General features: G+C 39.8%; 1 protein-coding gene across 1 annotated transcript; it reads left to right on the top strand.

Moving 5' to 3' along the window:
• The first annotated feature begins 156 nt into the window (after positions 1-156).
• LOC108102116 lies at positions 157-1,973 on the top strand. The gene is made up of 2 exons (XM_017206779.2): positions 157-752; positions 1,135-1,973. The coding sequence occupies exons 1-2, from the start codon at positions 157-159 to the stop codon at positions 1,580-1,582; spliced, it is 1,044 nt and encodes a 347-aa protein (XP_017062268.1). The 3' UTR covers positions 1,583-1,973.
• The last annotated feature ends 22,697 nt before the right edge of the window (positions 1,974-24,670 follow it).

Below are 24,670 nucleotides of genomic sequence, written 5' to 3'. Positions count from 1 at the left end.
AATTTATGTCTTACATGCATTTAGCACACGGACCGTAAAAAATTCTGGAGGGGGGCCTGTTTTTTTTTTTTTTTTTTTTTCATTTAGATTCGTTTTTTGTGCAAGCAGTGAAATCGGGGAGCACAGCATTGCGGTTCAGTGCTCCAATGGAATGGAATGGAGTGGCCAACAAAGCAGCCAGAACAATCGGCTTTGAAGTTCAACTTACCATGTCGCCGAATCATTGTAGCGTTTAATGCCCAACCTTTCAATAGAGTTTTGCGGCGATTAGTGGAGCACTTCAACCTGGCACCCCGGCGGCATCGGCTGTACTTCTGCACCATGTCCGCCAACAAGTTCATCCGGATGGCGGTGCCACTGCTGCTGGCCAACTGCATTTATGGCAGTCCCAGCTTCGAGGACCTGCGCTCCAGCCAGGACATGGAGGCCAAGGAGAGCGAGGTGGACACCTCCGGAATGCTGGATCTGGATCCGACGCAACCCAAGCAGATGAACTTCCAGAAGCCTCCCATCGGATACAAGGACTACGAGTACTTCGTGGGTCCGCGTCGGATGGGAGATCTCTATGCCGGTGACAACGAACTGGCCGCCACGTCAGCTCTCAAGATTCACGGAGAAGGCAACTTGGGGTCGCTGAACCGGCCAGTGAGTGGAATTGGCCACAAGCCGATACCCTGGTACGGTGATTACTCGGGAAAACTGCCGCTGTATCCCTCCAGATCCTACGATCCGTATATCCGCCGATACGACAGGTGAGCTTATGTTTGAAATATTGCAAGGTGTTGTAATGGTTTAAAAGGTATAGTGCAGGTTAATAAGTTTTTAAATGTGATATGTTTATATACATTTCACATTTTCAAGCATTTGATTTCAAATCTTTCTAGAGCTAATAATAAATTAATTCTTGTTGAAGTTTGATACATTTTAAAATGCTAACGAAAGAATAGTTACAGCATTAACTAATTTTGTGACTTCCTTTATCTGTTAGCCAGTTTTATTTGGATGAAAAGAAAAAATCTATCTATTGTACTTAATTTACAATTAATATTCTAGTAAGGCAACTAAAATTGTGAAATCAACAAACTCCTATTTATGTGCCATTTTATTTTATTTAATAATTATATTTTGTTGCAGATACGATGAGCAGTACCATCGGAACTATCCGCAGTACTTCGAGGACATGTACATGCACCGCCAGCGCTTCGATCCTTACGATAGCTACAGTCCCAGGATTCCGCAGTATCCGGATCCCTATGTTATGTATCCCGACCGCTACTCGGACACACCAGCTGTTAGGGAGTACCCCAAGTATCGCCGAGGATATGTTGATGAACCCATGGTACCGATCGATTCCTACGGCGCGAGCAAATACGGATCCTCGAAACCCGCCGACCTGACTTATCCTCCGCGAAATGAAAGGATTGTTTACTACGCCCATTTGCCAGAAATCGTGCGAACTCCGTATGATATTGCGAACCCAGAGGAGCGGAACTCAGCCCCTTACAAGCTGAATAAGAAAAAAATTAAAAACATTCAGCGACCATTAGCGAATAACACAACAAGCTATAAAATGACATTGTAGACGGTCATCTAGAAAGTAAAACATTTTTTTTTTATCATTATTCGTACCCTCCACATATAGAGTTAAGTTCACCAATTTCACAGTTTGGAGTACTCCATTCCATTAAGCTAATCACAGCATATTAATCAAAAATTTAAAAAAAATCAGAACATTCGTAAAATCATAAATTTGAAAATCCATTTCCCTAATATAAAACATTTCTACTTAATGGAACTTAAATACAAATTAAATACTTTTTTTTCTAAATTAAATACTTAGATAATAATCCCTATTTTTTAACTATCTTTTCGAAACGAATACTCTACAAATTGCTTCCATTTTAAGCAAGGGAATCTGGAGTGATAAATGCTTAAATTAGGAGGTGCTAAAAGCCCAAATGCAAATAAAAATCAGGCACGAGTTCACAACTTCTGTTGTTTTGGATCGAAGCGAGCAAGTTACTGCTGCGAATATGGATTTATTGAAGAGCCGGCAAAGTAATGTTCATCGGTTGGCGATCCCTGGAGTCTCGTTAATTACGCAACGCCATTACTTTGACTTTTGTTCGAGACTGGGGGATATTAAAGTTTGCGATTTGTGTAATTTAACTTTTTTGCTGTCTCTGCGAGAAGCAAGAAGCACTCGTAATTATGTACAAACATGCATATACTCTACGCACACATGAAAGGTCAGAGAGGCCATTCATCCTTGGCGCTTTATGTCTGTTTGGGTTTTGTTCTCCATCTCCAACTCCATCTCCAACTCCATCTACATCCACATCTCCATCTCCAACTCCATCTCCATCTCCATCTGGCTTTCCTTTTTGACACAAGAGGAGCAGAAGAGCTATTATGGTGCCCAACACCAGCGACAACAAATACTTCGGCAATGCATGAACACGTACAGCTAATTAATGTCCTTTTTTTCGGCTCCGAAATTTGTCAGATGATTCGGGAGATTCGGAAGGTTCGCCAGATGTAATTGCCAATGCCGATATGTATGCTATGTTTTCTTTACAAGGATGACAGCGATTTGTCAACAACAATCTTGGAGGAACGCAAACAGTTTTATTAAATCAAAACAGTAACATAATTTAAGATTCTTAGGAAGTTAACCAAAGAAAGATGCTAGTGTGTTCCACATTTAGTTGGATTTACATTAAATTAACTAGTTGTTGATTAGACCAAAAAAGTTATAGTTTTCAAATATTTATTTGGAGTGGTATAGTGAAAGAGTGCCAAATGTAACTCTTAATACAAATTAAATATTTTTTATATCAAATAATTTTCTCACGTTAGAGTATTCTTGTGTCAAGTCAGTGATAAAAACCAGGAGAAAGTCTTCCCTGCGTTTGTCCATTTTACGAGCTGTGCTTTCGCTGTCCTTTTTCCTTGGCATTTCCGTGTTATTACTCACAACTTGACACGGACATTTTCACAGGTCACAGCCACGCACACATGCACACACACATCCCCACACACACACACACACCCACACTCGCAGGACAATTGTTGTCCTTGTGGGACATTTTGCATGACGATGCGAAGGACTTGCGGTAGTGGGGGCGGCCACCTAATGAGCGAGCACCACCCATCGAATGAAATCTAACAGCCGAGGATGGATTCGCACAGCACGGGACAAAAAGGTAAGACTGATCACTAAATTACTATAACAAAAATAAGATTACTAAAGGTAGAAAAACAAGGCTCCAGACCTATTATTATTTTTATTTAAATTTATTTTTACTTTAACAAAACAGTGATTCAGCTGAATGTGGTTTTAGTCGGAGTTTCAGCTTCAAAAAAATTACCAAAAAAAAAAATCAAATAAGTCATTTATGGTTTCACGTATAACTTTCCCTGCTTATATGTTAATATTTTAATTATTTATTTAAAATAAAATATCTAAATTTCAATTTAGATAAAACCATTTTGTATGCTATTTTTGGACAAGTAGTTGTGTAACTTAGTTCTTTTTGGTGGATCCACCTGAGTACCTAAACATGTATCCCCTGTTGTTTATCCAGGGAACAAGGCAATTCGGCTGCTTTTGTGGATCTCGGGTTCGGCAAGAAAAACAATAACAATGATGCACGCGATACTTAACAAACTTTTGCGCCGGGCGGCTCCATAATTAGAATCATTGAAATAGCCATTCAGCGTTCATTTGCTCTGACAGGGAAGACAGGGAAGCACACGGCTCCCAGCCAGGATGTTTCAGTTCGGTTCGGTGCGGTTCGGTTTGGCGAAATGGTCCTCTCCACCTTGGGGGAGTTGGCCAACTCGATGGCCAAACGGCACGACATATGCCTCATGATTTTTTCGGTGGAGAGTGGGTGGATTCGGAGGTGTTGTGGTAAATGAGAAAACAATGCCCGAATAACGACTCTCCGATGTGCATTAAAAGATTTATTTCCCTGCGAATAAATGAAGTTTTTCTTTATGGCCCGGTCTCGCCAGCACTTCCACATCGTTGCTGCCTTTCCTGCCATGGCATTTCCAGCATCCTCGGCATCCTGATTGTCCTTTTCGTCCTGCTCGACCGGAGAGCTCACCTTATGGAGTAGGCGTACTTTGATGGGACATAAAGTACGGACGCCGCAATTCATTCTCTGTGCGGAGTGTTTCGTGTTGCCCGCTGTAATCGCCGAATAGTTAAATTCGCTCTAGTTACTTTGTTTTCCAAGGGAAACGAACGGAAAGGATGGGGGATAAAGTAGCGTAATGTATTTCCCACATCCACATGTCAACAAATCACCGACAATTTATTTGTCTGCCCTGAGTAGACTCGCACGTAATTAGGCAGCCGAGGTACGAGCGACATTAAGAAACCTATAAAAATTCCAGCTCCCTATTAGAGTGTCAACGCTGGAGTGCCAGGAGTTGAATGCCTTTAATTGATGCAAGGATGGGGAACGCCTCCAAGGAAGCCAATAATAGTGAAGGACTCGAGTTCATGACAAGGAACTTTAAGGAGATTTACAGAGAGGAAGAATATCATATAATAGAATCAATCTGGTAAATTTCAAGTAAGTTAATCGAAAAGTATGTCAAAGGAACTCTATTTTTCTCTATATAATTACATTTTATTGGCTTATGAAAACAACAAAGTTTAAGTGACTAACAGAGCTAAACAATCTTTTTATGTTTCAGTTATTTAAAGTATTTAATAGTTATTAGTTATTTACTTGCTTATTGTTTACCCCTTGCAATTAATGTAACATTTGATCCAGAATTTCTTGATGCTGAAAACACTTTCCATAACATTTTCTAGATTCGGATAAAAACCTAATTTAAAAGGACACAAATCAAAGTGACGAAAGTGAAACAAAATACGTATCTTGTTAGTGGAAAAGGCAAGTGAATCGGTCATCGCAACACTTCTGATAAACCTGCTGCACTCCGCCCAGCTCATTAATAATATTGTTCACTTGATAAATTCATCCGTGGGATGGGCGCTTGTATCTGCTCGATGAATAACTGCTCACTTATTCTTATTTGTAATTACCAGTTGGTCGGTCCCAAAAGCAAGGACCCAGCTGGTGGATTCATGGATTGGAGGACTGTAGGATAGGTGGTGCGATATGCGGATGTGGTGCGATATCCCTGGTCCTTTGATTCCGTGTGGACCTCTCGTGGGTGTTTCTCTCCTTTGGAGTGGGATCATTTGCGGAGGGAGTGGTGCGTGCGGTGGTCAAATGCAAAACCTATAAATCTTTATCCAGTCCGTATTATTGATTGGCAATGGCCAGGACACACACAGGACACACACAGGACACGCAAATGGACATATGCTGGGCCGATATTACGAATATTCATGCCAAGGGGACCGGTCAGCAGTAATGTCAAATTTGCGGGGCGTGTTTGGCCCCCTCCGAAATTCCCCGACAAACTCTCGCAACTTCAGCACACCCCATCGATATAATGCCATACGATACCAGAAGATACAATGCTATAGAGTACGATATGGGCTGGCAGATTACCACCCCCTCAGAAAAAAGGGGGGGGGGGGGAAACTTGTTCGAGGGCCTCACCAATAATAGGATAAATAAATAATTCAAATAAATAACGCCGAAATAAAATCAAATGCAATGACGAGTTATGATGGTAAGACTGTGTGTGTGGTGTGTGTGTGTTGTGTGTGTATGTTGTGCTCCTTGCCGGTTTACTATATGTGTCCCGAATGATTGGGGAGCTCGTAAATCACCGGCAAGGGGCAGATCGCATCCCCTGTTCCTTGATTAGAATGCCGCAAAAGGAGGCCAGTGCGATGTTAGATAGAAGTCGGGTATATATGCTATATATACACACATACAGAGCAGTGGCAAAGAGCCCCTGGCCACTCAAGTGTCAAGTGCCATGGGCATTCAGAATAAACAATGCGGAAGGGGAGGGGGAAATAAATCTTGTATCTCTGGTTTGTCATAAATATTCAGTCTCTGCTGGCGAACAAAAATTATTTATCATTTGTGCTCAAGTTTGTTAATTATTTATGTCGACCCCCCCCTTGCCAAAATCCGATTTCTCAGTTCATATTTTCGCTCCCTTTGGCCACTGATTTATGTGGCAAAAACTGAGCGCAGGACTCGCGTGACATGTGACATTTCGTGACAAGTTCTGCATGCCGAAGCAGTGGCATTAATTTAGATAAATAAACTGATTTATTGTGTGTCCTTTTCGGGTGTCCTTTGGGCTTCAGTTGGCCAGAATGGCGAGTCGTTAGTCAGATTCGATTCGGTTTTCGGGGTTCGATCTCGGGTGAAGTGCAATAAAGTCGAATTTAATTGCCCGTTTGAAATGAGCAAACTTAATGGACAATGACTCATTAACACTGACACGTCAAACAATAATGGCGTGTCTGGGATGTTTGTCGAGAAAAGAAAGCAACAACAGCAACAAAAGGAAAAGCAGGGAAAGCAAAGGAAAGAAGAGGAAGAAAAAGAGAAGCGGAAAGGCGGAAATTGAAATAACGCTTCCTGCGAAAATGTGCGATGGTCGTCGATTGCGACGCACTATGGAACACGTCCAGAGGTCCATGACAAAAGCCCGTGCCTTTCGCATTTGGCACATCAAAAGGACTCGCACTTTCACACACACACCCACACCCACGCCCACACCCTCATACACACCCACATCCATACACGCACACACGTATAGTGGGCACAAAAAAAAAGCAATTAAGCGTTGAAAGCAATCTTAAGCGCTACTGACGGTGACAGTAAAGACAAAAGGGAGGGTGTCCTCTATATGGTGTCCTCCATACGGCGTCTTCTCCAACTCCATCTCCATCCTTAGCTCCTTCTCCATCTCCATCCTCATCTGCAGTTCCAGCTCCATGTGAACTTCGATGGCTGTGAAAGTGGAAAGTGAGTGGAAGCCCTTAAGGATGTGACATGAAATGCTTATCAGCAGGAACAGGCACAGCTCGCAGGCACTGAGAGAAATAACTGGTTTAGAAGTTGAGTGTAATGAAAGTCCTGAAAGTGAAAGCAAAGGTGGAACAAGTGTGAAAGAAATAGCAGCACTTAACCTACCTATAAAACCTCTCTTTTAATACTAAAATATTAACTCACTATACCAACGGTCCAGTAATTTAAAGTTGGATTCAAATACTAAAAAATAAAATACTCTCTTTTAATACTAAAATATTAACTCACTATACTAACGGTCCAGTAATTTAAAGTTGGATTCAAACTTCCAGTATTTCAATAACAATATATGGAATTCAAAAACCAACAATAACAGAAAAGCAAAAATTGTTAGCTTCACCTTTACAAAACTACTATTTATATATTTATAAATAATTATAAAGGCAGCACCTATTTCTTGCAACTTTTTCTCTGAATGCAAGCACGCATTCCGCGGAGGAGAAAACGCACCCCACCCGAACTCCTCGTCGAGTGGAACACACCCAGGACACCCAGGATACGCAGGACAGCAAGGACACACAGTACGCCTAGGAAATTAGTTTTCCCACAGATAAAACTCTGTGTGTGTCAATTAAGCAGCCGATGGACAAGGGCCCAAGGAGCAACCCATCCGCATCGAATGAGTTCGATCAAAATGTGGCTGGCGTAGAGCTCTTTAAATGTTTTTTTCCCCTGCTCCCTCGGAGAATCAACTCACTAGCTCACTCCCTCGCTTTCCCTTTCCCCTTTCTTTTTTGGTGGAATGAGTATGAAGCGAGTTTGTTTGTCCACAAAATTATTCGGCTGCCATCGATTGGCGGCGACTAATGAATAATGCCTGATTTCGCCTTCATTGCCTATGGCAATCTGCTGCTGTCCATACAAATGAGCACCAAGAATTGAGTCCGAGGGAAACTGCCAAGTGGCAAGCGGCAAGTGGCAAGTGGCAAATGGTAAATGGCAATTGGCAAGTGGCGGAATTGGCCAGGACAAGTGGCCAGGATTGGCAACCTTTTGCGCATTTCAGCGACCATATTTACCCACCAACATACTGCCCTTCCACGTTTAATTGTAGTGCCATAAAACCCAACGAGCAATTATCTATTTCCTACGCACTAAACATAATGAAAGGTCGCGATTTATGGGAAAACCGAAGACCAATCGGTAAATCAAACCACAGAAACTTGGGAGGCTCCTTTGATTCTATTAATACTTGTCATAGGTTGCACAGTAAAAATGTGCAGAAATAATGCACCTACTTAAAAACAACCTAAATAATCTTTTTCTTTTTAATTGATTATTATAAAACATAACAAAAAAAAAAAAAACTAGCTTGTAATTAGTAAAGGAGAAAAATAATACGAACACCCAATGTTCCTATTATTTAATTATTTCTTTCAATTCAATTCTCATTTATTGCGCATAAAATTACAACTTTTTCTTAAACAAATTCTTTTTCTCAATCAAAATCCAAAATCATACCTATTGTTTCTCTCTAAAACATTGTGCTTTTAATGCTGTCACACAATTCAAACATTCGACAGGTGATTTCAAACCACTTGGGGCACAAAAGGAGCTTCAATATCCGACCCCGAAGTGAACCTAATTACAGGTGATGCGGCTAATGCTTGCGAGCCAAGGAAAAACAGGGGAAATCTGTGTAAAAAGACCACCAAAAGACGCCAGAAGAAGATATATTTCACAGCACATGCCCCCTGGTCACATCTGTCCCAAAATGAGGCCAGAATTACATTACGGAAATTACGGGAGCAACGCGAGCGGCAGAAGTGGAAAACAGGCGGGGTGAGTTGCATATTTCAGGGGGGGCCAAGTAATATTTTTCCACCCAAAACGGGGGAAGGGGGCGGATTTCTGGCCAAACAAACACCCACTTTAAAGAGCCCAAAGTTCCAAGCTGTTAGAAGAAGGTAATTGCTATAAAATTGCTTTGTAATTGCTTACTAGAAACAAATAGCCGTCACATTAATAAAAACCGAGGAACAAAAAATGTGTTGCCGCTCAAAATCCAAAAGGGCCTCTCAACATGGTGACGTGGGTCCAAAAATCCCAAGTTTCCGAGTCCCAAGTCCAAAGTCCAAAGTCCAAAAACTCCCAATGCCAATGCGATCTATTTGCTACCGGGCGCTGAACCGCTTTATTTAATTAGACGCTCACAAACCAATTAATCAATTTGCGCTTCTGCCACCGAGCCAGCATCCAATTTTAAAGGACTTACAGGAGGAGCGCCAGGACTGGCAAACAAAAACACCACCCGTGTATTGTCAATGTCAAATTATGTACACTTTTATGCTAAAATAAAGTGATGCTGGCCTGGCTGGCTGGCATTTTCCACTGGCCTTGGAAAGCCGGAAAAACAAAACGAGTGAAAAATGTAATGAACAGTAACTTTCGCATGGCATTACAGAGCGCTAAAATAAATAGAATCCTGTTAAGACCATTTATCACTCGACAATTTGTACGCTACCAATTTTTGGGACTGGCCTCCGCCGATGTGAAATTATTTACAGAGGACTGATTTCACCCTCTTGAATTGTAAACCGCACTTTCGCGTAATTCCCTCCGCATCGTGTTCTTCGGCACCCGAAAAATATTTACTTAGAGCCCACGGTTCGACGACTCGGCCATCAAAAATATCATTAAGAAATCTGCCTCTGATTTATTTTGCACGAGGAGTGTGACTCTGAGGAATTGCCTCGAATGACGAAGTATTAAGTGTCCCGACTGTCAGCTTCCAAATTAAATAACAATTTATAACTTATATTTGGTTTGCTAAGAAGTGACCTTTTTTCTGGGTTGAGTAAAATTGGTTGAATGAAAGAAATCTTGTTAATTACAAACTTAAAATGCAGCTTAATAAATCGGTAATAACCGAGATATAAATATCTTTTGATTAAAATAGTTGAAAAGTAAGTTCGCACAAGTTTGTTTTAAATCGTAAATTATTAAAAATGCTAGGAGTTCTTTGGTTAAAGAGAAAACATTTTCCACTAAGAGCTGAATAAAAACCAACGAAGGGTACAATTTGTATAAAACTGAAATAAAATAAACATTAATTTGTAACATATTCCATCGTTGTGACTCTCCACTGTGATTTAGTGACTATATTAAATGTTATTTCAGTCCACACTTTATTTAATACATCAAAACATCTCCCTGAAATTACATTCCGTGTCCTTAAAAAAATGCTACCAAATTAATTCCCAAAATCCATTGAGACAGTCCCCAAGAAAGCAGACATGGCAGTCGAAATTCCAACAGTCGTCTGGAGTTTGGATTCGGATCTCAGTTTCAGTCGGAGTCGGAGTCGGAGTCCCATTTAATAGGGAGTGAAATCCCGCGGGAAAAGCAATGTACAGTCGCAGTTATGTTCACCTTAATGCGTAACTGGCCATTTGTGTGCCATAATGCCGTGTACGAACAACAATAACGATATAAAATATGCAGCACAAGTGTAAATGAAATGCCAAAGGTGAGAGGACAGCACAGGCCGTCGTCCTCAAATGAAATTTGCATATTCCGAATTTAGCACATGCACTTGCGAAAAAGTGGAAAAGTCGGAAAGGCGGAAAAGTCGAGGGGGCAATAAACGCGTGTAGTCAATGCTAATGCGCCCATTAGCATCGCGTGAAATTCATGATCTGATGCAAATCCAGAATCCATGATTCAGAATTCAGAATTCAGAATTCAGAAACCAGAAACCACATGCCGCACACACATCCGGCCAATAAAATTCACAACTTTGGTGACAAGCGGAATCCTCCTTCCTTTTTTTTTTACTTTTTTTATTGTTGTCTTTTTTGCAAAATTGAAGGGGAAGAGCGGAAACGGATGGCGATGGCAATGGCGCTTAATCGCCGGCAGTGCCATTGGCAACGGCTGCCCCACTGAAGGAGGTGTCATAAAAATCCTATTATGCGCATTACAATATCAAAGGAACAGGCCCGATGCCCCGGAATCCCAGAGGAAATTCGTAATATGCGGGCCACGCAGGGACGCGATGTTGCCATTGTTGCTCCCAGTTCCCAGCTTCCAGCTTCCCAGCTTCCCAGCTTCCAGCTCTCAGACAATCAGACAGCCACACACACACACGTTGCTCGACTTCTTCAATGCACTCAGAAAAAAGAGTAGGTACATTTATTTTTTATTTCAAGTGTGCACCACGAGAAACAGTCGGTGTTGGGCAGCCATTTAACATTTTAAAAATAATTACAAAAACTATTTCAACTAAATGCTATTATAATATTCTATATTATATCAATACAGAAAGTGTGTCTGTCTAAAAAAGTGTATGCAAATAATTAAGAATAAAAACGTAAGGCTTTATTTCTAAACAAGATATAAATCTACAAATTAACTAGGTACTTACATTTTTATACAAGTCAACACAAAAAAACATTATTTTAATGTTAGTTACATTATTCTAAAGCAAGAGTCCACATATAATATTTGTAAGACTGTTGAAAATCGCTGCTTAGAATCAAGTTCAATAATAAGAATTCATTTCAAAATAAAAATTCTATACAATAATAGCAAATCAAGACCAATCACTTTCAATTCTATCATATTCTTCCTGAACTTAAATATGTTTTTCAATATGTTTTTAATATATGTTGTAACAACTTGAAACCCGAATTTTTTCTGAGTGTGGATACCTCGACCTATCGCATCTCTGATGGATACGCACTTGCATCGTCCTTTGACAGATATGCCCTAATAAAATGTATCTGGCGGAGGAATTTTAATAAATTTGCAAGCATATCAACCACTGGCAAGAAGGTGTTTGCTGCTGGTCCTCCTGGTTCCTGGCTTCTGGTGCCCATCCATTCCATTCCTTTGGCTCTGTGGCGATGCCTCTGGCCCGGAAGGAGATCCGCAAGCCGAACCGGAACATCAGGAGCAGTGTTATGGAGCTAAAGCTACACCCAGAGCGACATAAATTATGACTAAATATGAACCGCCGAGGGTACGGGGTCATGACCACAGGGGCTTCGCTTCCACCCTCGGATTCGGTTTGAATTTGGGTTTGGGTTTGGGTTTGGGTTTGGCCCTGCTCCCGGGTTCGTCTGGGGGGTTATCGAATCGAGGGCGAGGGTGCGTATATTTTATGTTTCGGCATCGGTCTTGGGTGCCAGAAAATGTGGCAAAACATAAAAGTGAGCAGCAGCGAGCGCATAATAAGCGAATTATAGAACGTTTAGAAGGGTCACAACAGCGTTTCGGGAACCGACTTCCCAGGCAAAATATCCGAGTATATGCCCTCTGCTATTACAGCTTCCTTCGGCTGCCTTGGCCAAGGCAAATTTACATTAATTTCGGGCTGGAGCGAAATCAACAGAGAGCGAGGCCTTGGCGCCCTGGGCTCGACACTCGATAAATGAGTTCTATTACGGCAATGAAGCGGTAAAAATGAAATTTTATAGCCCAACCCAATTTACAAATGACTTGTCCTCCCCGGAATAGCCAAATCGGCTTGCCAATTGAATTAGGGCCACAGAGGTTGGCAGATAACATCAAAGATGCTCCTTTGATTAAACCTCGTCGTGGAGTTCAACTCAGAACACCGATTTCCCACCAACAGTTCTATTGAGCTTTTAGATTCCCGCACAAAACGTGCATTACTTAAAAAAATAAAAATTAATTAATTTTCAAAAAATCTAGAGCTAATTAAAGAAACTTTATGTAGGCAAAAAAAAACCCCCCGAAAAATCAGGTATTTTGTTAACATTTTTATGCCTTTAAAAAGTTGCTCAACAGATTTTTAAAATTGTGAAAATAATTTTGGTACAGAATTTTTCTGAAATTTGGAAAAGAAGACATCTCAAAAATTATTTGAGTAAAAAATATAATTTTGTGAACTATTGCTAGACTACTTTGTTTTCTATAAATTTCAATCTATAGAAATTTAAATTTGTGAGACCATGTGTTCTAATAATTTAAAACTTAAACCCTGTTTTCCAGTTTTTTTTTTTTTTTTTTTTTTTTTTTTTTTGGGTTCCTGGCTGCCCCGCAATATCTCATAATCCATTTATACCATTCTGGCGTGTGTGACCCGCATATTAAGCACTTTATCCAGCGATTCCGATGCAAGATTTATACTTAACTGAAAATGGTGTTGCGAAGACCCCTGAAGTCGGAATGTTGGGATAATGGATGGGCTGGGCAAGATGTCGCTAACTGACCAATACCAATTTCCCTGGGGTGTCGTAGTTTTCGAGATATGAATGTAAAATCGTCGATTGTGGGACGCTTTGAAATTTGTTACTCTCTCGATAAATTTTCGACCGGAATCAATATTGAATACGGAGAGGTTTTCGGCTTCAGGAAAATACTGTAAAATACACATGCTTTTCCGGCTTGTTTCATTTACATCCCCAGCAGCTTGTTAAGTCCTTCGGGCGAATGAATCAAATGAAAATCAATTATCAACGAACGAGGCTGAACAAATTCCTCAACAGACACGTGACCCAAAAATCACAATAAATCCGTTAAAACTCGACGGAAATACTTTACCTAAGGCATTCCTTCCCAAAACGCAGTAAAATTTCAATAAGGAACAAAAAAAGCAGAGGCGTGCCAGCATATTTATTTGATGCCGTGGGTGAAGATACGGGTGCGGAAGTGAAAGCGAAAGTGAAAGCGAAAGTGAAAGCGGAGCAATCTACATAGCCACCCCGTGTCCATCCTTAAAGGACGAATATCGAAGGCGACGGCGCCTGGACTGACACATTATTAACTTGTCATCCAAAGATAAAAAATATCAGCAAATGGGCGCGGAGTCGTGTTATTTCGCTGCACGAGATCAACATAAATGTCGGCGGCTTTATAGCGCCGTGAGACCCTCCTCATCCTCATCTAAAACTCACTAACTCCTTCCAAACATTCTTTTTCCCCCGCAAAACAGAATCTCTGGATGCGAGGTATTTTTCGGTTTTTTTTTTTTTTTTTTTGGGGTGTGGACCGTCGAAAAGATGAAAAATTACTATAAAACGTTTTGTGGCATTTTAATGTCCACAAACCTCGCTCCTGTTCGTTTATGAAAAATTCAAAAGAATAACAAAAGTTAGGAATGAAAATGGGAATGGGACGAGTTTGATTGCATGCCTTTTTTTTTTGAGTTTCCTTGTTTGATGGCATTGCGAATGGAAAGGCCGGTGAATTCAATTTTCCCCAGCATCTTTGGCATGTGAACCAATTTGGGTTTGAACTATTTGTCACAGTAATAAAAAGCAAAGATCTTTCTATATAATATTATACATAATATAATATAATAATATATAATTTATAGATCGTAAAATTTACAAAAAAAAAAAACGAAGAAACAAAATTATAGCGTAATTGTTTTTTATCGAACAAGCATGAAATGGAAAATGGAATATACAGTTTTCTAACGACTCTTAAATTTCGAATCAAATTTCGGTCAGCCAAGCCCTCAATTTTAGGGCCAAACGCATTTTGAAGTACCAGACGAACAGACTGCAATAGTTGGTGGCCAGTATGCCACACATTTTTATGAAAATTTACACAGCCAAGCCCATCAAAAGTCACTTTGAAGTACCAGGCGTACAGAATGCAATAGCAGGTGGCTCCTATTAGGATTCTCCAATTGCTCCCATGAGCAAGAGCAACAGCACATTGTGTATGAACCCCCAAAAAATATAATACAAGTGCGATAGTTCTCGTTTATTTTACATACTTGAGTGTAACTATTCCTTAGGCTTATATTTATACAATCCATGACTTGAGAGTCTCAGATGCGAGTCTAGTCTAGTCTAGAATCCAACGCTGTTTCCCCGATAGCTTTCGAGGCTGATGCAATGTAGATTTTCCAGATGAGTCGGGAGAGCAGTTCGCAGCAGGCCTTCTGCCTGTTCTTCGCCACAGCCATGACCTGAAATAAGGTAACAGAACCACAGTACATTAGTTAATTTTTAAAAGCTTGTGACTTCAACTTCTAAAAAGCCATCATTCTACAAAAATTGACTACTCCTAACCTTCTAGTTTGATTCAGACTTTCAAGTGGCATACCTCTAAACGTTTGTATCTTAATTCTCTAACGGACTGCATCATTACTTATTTTCGAAATTCCCAAAAAATGTGTTTGTCGATATTAAACAAAAATGTACTACATTTATAAATGGCATGCATACCTACGAACCTTTATAAATATATTAAATATTTCTCTTTCTGCATTCATCGATCAACGAGGGCAGTTGGACAACGAAGAACGTGGCAAAGTTTCTGCCCGGATTCTTCGACGAGGAGATGGGCGATACAATCAATTATATAATACTATAATTTATTTTCTGAAATTCAAAAAAGCTGGTTTGCAACTTTGTTATAGGGCTAGAAACATGAAAGAAAACACCTTCCCCGTCAAGATAAAATCGTTTTTGGCCATTTTATGCAGGTTTTACCGAAAGAAAGGTGCGAAAAAATGGAAAATCCGATTTTGCAAAAAATGTAAGGGGGGAGCCCACAAAAATTTCGAAAAATTGTATTTTCTGAAATTCAAATAAGCTGTTATGCAACTTCGTTATAGGGCTAGAAACATGGAAGAAAGTACCTTTCCCGTTGGGATAACTTTATTTTTGGCCATTTTATGCCATCAATTTATTTTCATTAATTCTATATATATTTTTTGATCTATATTGGCAGCTATATGATAGAGTTATCGGATTTTGATAAAATTTAATCCAAAATTCAATAGTAATTAGAAATCGCCATCTGGAACAAATCAAGTCAATTCGATGAAAATTTGTTTGACCTCTTGTATGGGAGCTATCCGATATAGTCGGCCGATCCGGCTCGTTCCGACTTATATAACTACACACCTTTTGGTAAAGGTTTTAAAACTGAGAGACTAGTTTAAAGAGAAACGGACAGACGGACAGACGGACAGACGGACAGACGGACAGACAGACAGACGTACATACATATTTCGATTCAGATGGTGATGCTGATCAAGAATATATATACTTTATGGGGTCTGAGGTGTCTCCTTCACTGCGTTGCAAACTGCTGACTGAAATTATAATACCCTTTGCTCTGCAAGTATATAATTATTAAATACCTTTAGTTTAATTCGACAGTATAGAAATAAGTACTTCCGTTGAAAGGAAAAAAATGCGTAGCAAATTAACGACTCCTTGAACTGATTTGATTTGTAATTAATTTAAACTAAATTTCAATCGAAAATTACATTTTTGTGGGCGTCCTGGGGTGACTGGGGTGATGGAAATCAAATTGCTCTCGTTGAATGGTAATCAAAACAAGTTAGCAAAAGATAAAATCAGAGTTCACTGCAATGGGCACAAATATTTTCTTTTCAAAAATTCTGGGCATTCCTTTGAAGTGTGTCGCGGCGAAACATCTACTTGGAATCTTTGTTTGCGTAACCTTCTAAACTTTCCATTCGAATTACTGCCCTGCCCTCTAGCATTTTTACATTAAAGTCGGCGCAAATGGGGGATTCTTCCCCACCCAAATAAAAAGGGAATGGGAAGGCTAAACGGCCAACGGGCGAGGAAAAAGCGGACGGAAGTAACTGCGGACAGGAAGTTTTCGAAAAATTTACCGATAATGCGTAAAATTCCATTAAATCGGGTGTAATTAAATGACATTTACTTTGGCCACATTAAAAAGGGCATAAATCAGCGAGTTCTGTTGCAAAGCATATTTCGCCCCGCAGCGAAACGATACCCGTAGGTTGTTTTCTTTTTTATTCCTGTTTTTTTTTTTTGTGTTTTTGGGTTGGGGTAAATGACAAGATGACAGGACGAAGGGCAGAAGGAACTCGCCGAAGGACGCCGAAGGACCGCCGAAAGTTTCCTTTCCTCCTCGTTTGCGTACCAAAATGCCCAAAACAAATATGGGGTGAATTGCTTTACTTGGCTTTTGCTTTTGCTTTTGCCTTGGCTTTTCCAAAAAGCGGAAAGTGGACTGGGAAATTCTCTGATGGAAGTGGAAATGGTTGGGAAGGTGTGGGGGCAAACGGCGCGGAATCTGCTGAGAAACCTAATTTATTGAAAAATTGTTTCGCGGGGTGTGTCGGTTTGACTTTCGTTTGCCTGTCGTTTTTCCAGGGGGCATGCTGTGACCTTTTCGCCGGCGCTTTGTTTGTGTTCACAGTGTTATAAAGACAACATTCTACTACTTAATGTCCGTCGCACCATCTACGTTCCCCAACTCCTCCAGGAAAAAAACCCCCCAGCTGCTGTTCCGCGACTACCGACTTCGGCGTTCCTTTGTAGAACCAAAAAAAAAAAAAAAAAAAAAAAAAAACGGCTACAAACCAAAAAAAATGTGCATCAAAGAACAAGTTTTGCCCATTCACAACCACCATTCGAGACAGACTATAAAAGTTGGGCTCGACGGCATCGCCTCCTGTCAGCCGCTAAAAGCCACAAAATCGTACATTAAAAAAAATATAAGCAAAATATTACTTTTGGGATGACCGCATTTCCTTTACCTACGATTTAACTTTGCTGTTTTCATTAGAAGCCGCGGTAAATCACCGGGATTTTTCTCCGAAAAAAAATGTAGAGCTTATCCAGGTTTTCCCGGTTTTACGGGGGGAAAGTTTCGATGTGAAAATCAATATGCCGGAGACACTCGAGTAAAAGTGGCTGGCAACCCTTTTAATCAGCAAAGGAAATATCCGTATTCAGCTCGCATAGCTGGCCACCAACTGCCGGAGGACTCGAAGGACTTTCAGGAAACTCCGAAATCGGGTTGTTTTTCCTTAAATTAAACTATTACTTAAGGCTTATTTGAACTCGTAAACCTTTTGACGAAGGAACGAAATCCACTATCATAACGTTCCTTATTTAACACCTTAAACTTTTCATTTACTTTTTTGCATCCTTTTTCCACTTTCTTGCATCCTTTTTTTGCAAGGTATCAATTTATATTGGATAGCGTTTATCTTGGGAAATTTTTATCCACCTAAGTAGCATTTTATAAAAGATATTTGAGACTTTAATTGCTTTAATCAGCAAACGAAGCTCCATGGCTGAATCTATAGCACTAGTTACTTTTAAAGAAAACCAATAGAAAATGGAAGTTAAATAATTTCCAATATTCTGTTTCAATCAATATCTGTTTACTTATAGATAATTACCCAATTTACCTCACTAAAAAAATGTTGTTGAAGGCTAAATAATATTGCTTTTTTTCTTTTCTGGGCTTGAAATCCAGCAAGCTATGTTAGGCCAATACTTTGTTTTGTGTTATGACATTACCCTAGTAGTTATGCCCCGATTATGGTGTTGCCCATTGTGAGATTGGCAGACAATCCACATATGAGTTTCTGGGAGTGGCTGAGGGAAGAAGTTAGCGAAGCATTGGGAGCACAAAGTGCAACGCTTTCCGTTCGAGTTCCATTCGGGGATGGCCAAGGGATTCCATTGAAGGAAACACGCAATAGAGGCGAAAATATGAAAACGGAAAGGAAAACGGGGAAAATGGGGAAAACGGGAAAACGGGAGCAGCAGGATGGGAAACACACCTAAAAGATTGATGACTGTCGTGGCCATTTGGCGTTAGGACTTTTCAATTATTGGTTCGACATGGCAGTGGTTTGCGTGATTTGCATTGTTTTCGCTCCTGTTTGCTTTGCCATATCATCGTGTCGCGGACAGTCTGTCATTTGGGTTCTGTGGTCGTTATGGCCTGTATACAGGAATACAGGAATACAGGAGCACAGAAATCCAGTCGCTAAGTGTTCGCAAACAATCTGTGCGCAAATTCTGGGGCTCTGTCTGAATATGCAATATGGATCCCTGTTCGCACATAATGATTTGTCAAAACTTTCATTCCCCAAATTGCACACTGGCCAAAAAGCAAGATGTTGAGAAAGTCACTTGAAAAGTACTTAAGGTACTAAAATTAGTAAAAATAAATAGAAACTAAAAATAAAGAAAAATTTAAAATTAATTTCATAATTAAAAATGGAACCATTGGGAAATCTTTTGGATTAAAATAAAAATGCAATACACCTATTTCTTTTGTTATTATATTTCTTGAAAAAAGTGTAGTTATTTTTTTACCGAAAAATTATTGGATTTCCCAACACTGGCTTTTAAATTGAAGTCCAACATTTTCGTGTTGTCGTTCAGTGTGCAATCGGAAAGCAAGCTGGACGCAGTAGTACAAGTCACTCTCATTAATTAAACCGGGAAGAGCCAGACACAGTTGATTTAAGTTTTGTACCTCCAAAGATTTTGCTTCCCCCCAAAGTGCAATTTCGCCATCTCATGTCTGTTTGGATCAAAGCTGCTTACAAAATGTGTTCTCAAACGATATTTGTTCGATTAAAGTTAACAATTTCTGGGGATAAAATTCAATTTGTGCATGTGCTGATTTTAAATCTCACTTATCGAAATAATTAAACTGGCCTTAAGGTTCATCTGTTCATCTCGCCGTTCAATTTGATCTCCTGGAATATCTGCCTCAATTAATATGAATTCGGTTTAATTGTTTTCGGCTTTATATTTCCAATATACTACATGGCTTTGTTGAGAGCAGCACATCCAGGATCACGAATAATTATTAATAAATACATTTCGCATTACAATTGTAGTTGCAGCTTCTGAATTCGCAATTTTATCAGAAGGGTAAGCAAATACAACGGAAACATGATATTGTTCTGTATAATAATGCATTTAAGGATTAACTGCTGACTACTGATTCCGAATTTGTTGAGGATAAAATGAAGTGCCAAGCAGAGCTTGCTTGCAATCGGCTTTTAAGATTAAGTATTTATGCATGTATATATTATTTAACAGCTACTAATAATAAATAATTATAATAAGAAAACGTTTTCCTAATTAAGCTAATTTACTTTAAAAATGTAAGTCATAAGAGTTATAAGATTTGTTTAATAAATTTGCTTGAATAAACTCGCATAACCGATTCCTATGTAATAGACAGCCAGAATTCCTCCACATAAATACATTTAATATACAACAAGTGTCGTTTGCTAAGTCAGTCGGCTTTATGTAAATACCCCGAGGAAGCAGTCTGCTGACCGAAAGCCATTAGAAAACCCAGTCTCAGTTGAAAAGTCGCTTCGATCTTGGGCGAATGGTTTTATGCGGCAAAATGCGCTGCCATTCCATTCCCCTCGTTTGATTTGTTTTACGAGGCTCTCCACTCGACTCCCCTGGCTTCTAATTGAAAAGAGGTTGAGCAAATAAACACAAATTGTAATAAAAGTTTACTTGCAATAAATATTTTTTGGATACAGGCCAGTGCTTTTTGCCACGCCACTCGCTCGACAGCAGCAGCTTTCTGTTTTCAGCTCGCTCTCTGGCTTTTGAATTTTTTATTCGAAAAATAAAATTGAAAATTCAATTTCGCAATCATTTTGGCACCCCAGACACACCGTTGCAGAAGCCTTACTACCCTTACCTTCTACTCTTTCCTCCCGCCCCTTAAAAGCCAAACCGCGCTGGAGATTAAAAACGACAATCTCCTGACGGCAGAAGAGCCAAACTTGTCCAACCAAACCAGAACCAGAGCCAGGACGAAACCAGACCAGAACAGACAATATTTGCACCGAACGAACCAAGGACTCCAAAAGGAGTCGAATGTGAGTTTTTGGCTGGCAGGAGCAGCTTCATTAAGAGCGGGATAGTAAATGCCGGGGAACTCGAAAGTTTGCCCTGTTGTCCTCGGACTCGGACTTGGACTTGGACTTGGACTTGGATAAACCCCTTTCGGTTTCCTCTCAGGGGAAGGAATCTCAATCCGAATCCTCCTCCTCCACCCCTTTAAAAAAAAAAAGCTCCTCAGCTCACCCGACTTATTGGACATTTTCGTAATAATAATTAAAGTATAAAAAAAAGGATGAGCAGCGCGGAAAAAAGGGTTCTGCGAAGGGACTTAAAGATTGTTAGCCCCCTTTAAAGAGTGGCTATTTGTCGAATGGATCTCCGAATAAGTAGACGTTACGTTTTTAAGGCTGGAAATTATTAATTAACCCGTTGTTAGTCCACAGCGGCCTCATTTGCTTTGGCGTTTTTTTAAATTATGCACCTATTAATGTTTAAAATGCAAATGCCGGGACCGAACAGGACTAAATGAAACAGGACTAGACAAACGGGGCGGGGAAGGGGGTGGAAAAAGGTGTACCACCTCGGAACGGGCCGAAAAGCTATAAAGTTTTATGTGAATAATGCAAACCGTTGTCAAGGAATTATGGTCTAGCGCAAAATTTGAGCCTGGGGTCACTTCCACGGAATGTCCATTCGTTTATAGGTTTTCACCCGTACACAATAAGGAAAATATTTAAGGCGTCGTATAAATAAGTCTTAATAGACTTATTACGAACTTTCTGATCTTGGTTTTTTGCACAGAGAAATCTGCATTAAAGTTGAAACAGGAAAGTATACAGAAAACTAAACTACTTTGAACATGAAATACAATTCTTAGTGAATTGCATTTAAATAAACAAAATATTATGCCAAAGCCATTGTAAATATTATATCAATTATTATATAAAAAAAAAAATTAGTTGTTATTATCAAAATAAAAAAACGTTTTAACAAACTTCAAATAAAAGCTTTCGTTACTATAAAGGCAAACCAAAAATAAATTTACAACCTATCAAATATTTAATTTAAGAGTTCGTTTATTTTTTGATTTTTTCATTGACAAAGTACTTAGATTTTTTGAAGTTTGTTAAAAAGTGTAAGCCAATAGTGAGTTACCTAAGCTTATTCCTGATAGAAATGACTTTTCTGCACCACTCAACGTATTTACTTACCATTATTTCTCGAACATCAGATGAAGAAGCCCACAAAATCGCGACAATTGTGGTCCGGAAGGCCCGCGTGTAACCATTTCGAAGTCCTCGAGGCTCATGTCCTTAAACTGGGCTTAGCCCACTTGGCATCCTGGTAAGCCGAACCCACCAAGGAGCTCCGCACACACACACACACACACACATGTGAGCAGCAGGCACACTTGTTGTGCAATGCGCTCTATTTGAACAATAAGTGCTTTATAAAGCTAATCACGGCGGAGACTGGATCAAAAGTGTGGAGCATTCAACCGCAAACACGGTCGCCGAAGCCATTTAACGAAATGTTTTCAATTAAGCCGGAATACCTTAAGGTTGTAAGGTTGAAATCACTTAAAGAAATTATAATCACTTTTGTACACATACATACGCTCAACGTCCTCGGGGCTGCTCACTTTCCTCGCACAGCTCGAATTTTCCGACGCTTTTCCCGGGTCTCTCTCTGCTCTCACTCTATTTCCCCCCCTTTTGGCTCTTGGCTTTTCCCCCTTCGTTCCATTTAGCCAGGTTAGTGGAGCTCAGCAGCCCAGCAGTTCAGCAGTTGTTGAGTTCAGCCGAGTTGTTTCTGTAGTGGATTAACCCGAGCAAAATAAATAATTTCACCTGCAGATGCTGGCCGTACTTATCGAGTGCCTTGCCAAATTCCAACCACCCCTCGCCGCTTTCCTTTTCCCTCGGAAAACTCCGACATATGTCTGGCATTTTCCGGGAGGGGAGGGGGGTGCGATGAGGCGGTGTGGCGGTGTCTTCGGGTTCATAAGCCCCCGCTGGAAGGAAAAGGTAATTTAGTAAATAATAGGGTCAAAGACAAATATTGTTGTGGGCTTGCCAATGAGGGAACGCTTTCGGCGTCTTTTGTGCGTGAAAAGCGTGTGTAAGTTGCTTTTCGAGGCAATTGAGGACGATTAACTGCCGCAGAGCACAAATACCTCCTTCCCTTCCCTTTTTCCTTTTTTTTTTTTCTAACCCGAAAATAAACATTAAACAGCAGATCAGAGTTTTTCTTGTTTTGGCAGACAAGTGTTTGCGGTAGATTGGTAGCTATTTTCGCAATTTAGACTTATTGTTTATAACAACACTTGGCTCACTTGGAATTGGACACTCTGTATCGGTTAACTTTGAAAAAAAACTAACCATACATTTAAAATAATAAGCTGTGTTTTAAGGTATTAATTTATAATTTATACATTTCTTTTTGTTTTATTGATGTAGAAATAATTTATTTGTTAGTAAACTTGTAGAAACAATCATTTAAACAAGTAGCTTTTATCACATTTAAAAAAAATTTTAATTTAATTCCTGACTCTTAAAATAAGTTTTTGTTCAGTTTGGAATATGCATTTCGATTATAAGTTGAAGCGTGCAATAACTACAACTCTGGGTAAAGTTTCAGCAAGATAGCTTTAAAACTGAGAGACTAGTTTACCTAGAAACAGACAGACGGACAAACGTACAGACGTATATTTAAAAAAATTGTACTCACCTTGATGGGTTTGGAGGCAGTGCATCCTATTGGCCACTAAAAGCAGGAAGGGATCAGCAGCACCTGCAACTGAAATGAGTTAAAATCATAATAAAATGTATTAATTTCAAAAATCCATAACAAGTCAGGGGACGATGCACTGCATCCTGGAGTAGATTCCAGTAGAAGGAACCACTGCACAAACACACACACACTCTTCCAAAAATCGGAAACAGTTTCTCAGAGAAACCGCCGGTCATCCCGGAGAACTGAGGAATTCACCAAAATCCACTGGTATCCCACTAAGAATCAACCAGAACCACTTGGGAATTGTAGATGCAAGAAAACGTTAAAACTATTTAATTATCATTACCGATGACGTGGCAATGGCGTGTTAATGTAAATCACATTACATTTACATTACATTAACATTAAAAATTAAAATTAATGTTAACTTAATGTTATCTAACATTTTTCAAGTGTTTAATTTGCAACCTACAAATTGCATGTTGATTGTTAAAAACCGCATGTTGCATGTTACATTTTCCATTTAGCATGTTAATTTGCAAAAATAGAACAAATTAAACCATTTTTCCAATGTAAACAATTCTTAAATAATGTTCTCTTGTTTTCAGACAGACGTATTCAGATCATGATGCTGATCAAGAATATATATACTTAACGGAGTCTGAGGTGTCTCCTTCACTGCGTTGCAAACATCTGGCCATAATTATAATATCCTCTGCAAGGGTATTAACATTTACTATCCTGTTTTGAGACTTTAAAATTTCTGCAACTGACAGAACAGTGAGTTTTTATAGCTTCGTAAGTTCAGGTTCTTGTTTTTTTGGCCGAAATAAATTAGCCACTGGGAGGCTGACACAAATTATTTGAGCCACCAGCAGTGGAACAAAACTTGTGGCCGGAGTAACCCATTGCAGAGGCAAAATATTATGGAAGCCCAGAGTCCGCATGAGCGACATCAAAGCGATTCTGGTTTATCTAAGTATAATGTACACATTTGCGACAGCGGAATATCGAATTAAAAAGTGTGCTCCGTGCGCAATCAATTGAAATTAATTTGCATAAAGGAATGTCCGTGCACGCACTTCAATGGATAGCGACCTCTGACCCCTGTGATTTTGGCTATCAAACTGGTCTTTTGGGGAATTCTTGATTGTATCGTTTTTATCAAAGTGCCGCTGCTTGTAAAAATTAGATTTTAATTAGAGCGTTTATTTTGGGGGAAGTAGTCTGCGTCTACGTTCAGTGACAAAATGTTTTCACTCGCCAAATTGGAAGCGAAAACATTTTCATTTGAGGTCCTGGTTCGGATGGAAACGTCACGGAAATGCGAATGTGTGTACATTGCCCGGAGGCATTTAAACTGGCATCAGGAATTCGAAGCAGGGGCAG

The sequence above is a fragment of the Drosophila ficusphila genome, unplaced genomic scaffold, assembly GCF_018152265.1.
Source record: "Drosophila ficusphila isolate 14025-0441.05 unplaced genomic scaffold, ASM1815226v1 contig_197, whole genome shotgun sequence".
Lineage (NCBI taxonomy): Eukaryota > Metazoa > Arthropoda > Insecta > Diptera > Drosophilidae > Drosophila > Drosophila ficusphila.
Note: the sequence above shows the minus strand (reverse complement) of the source record. Positions and strands in the feature narration are given on the sequence as shown.

What these genes read in the sequence shown, in the direction of transcription:
- LOC108102116 (XM_017206779.2), top strand. Translation starts at nt 157, where the DNA reads ATGGAGTGGCCAACAAAGCAGCCAGAACAATCGGCTTTGAAGTTCAAC. An exon ending in TATATCCGCCGATACGACAG is followed by an intron (nt 753 to 1,134) that starts GTGAGCTTATGT and finishes ATTTTGTTGCAG; the next exon opens with ATACGATGAGCAGTACCATC.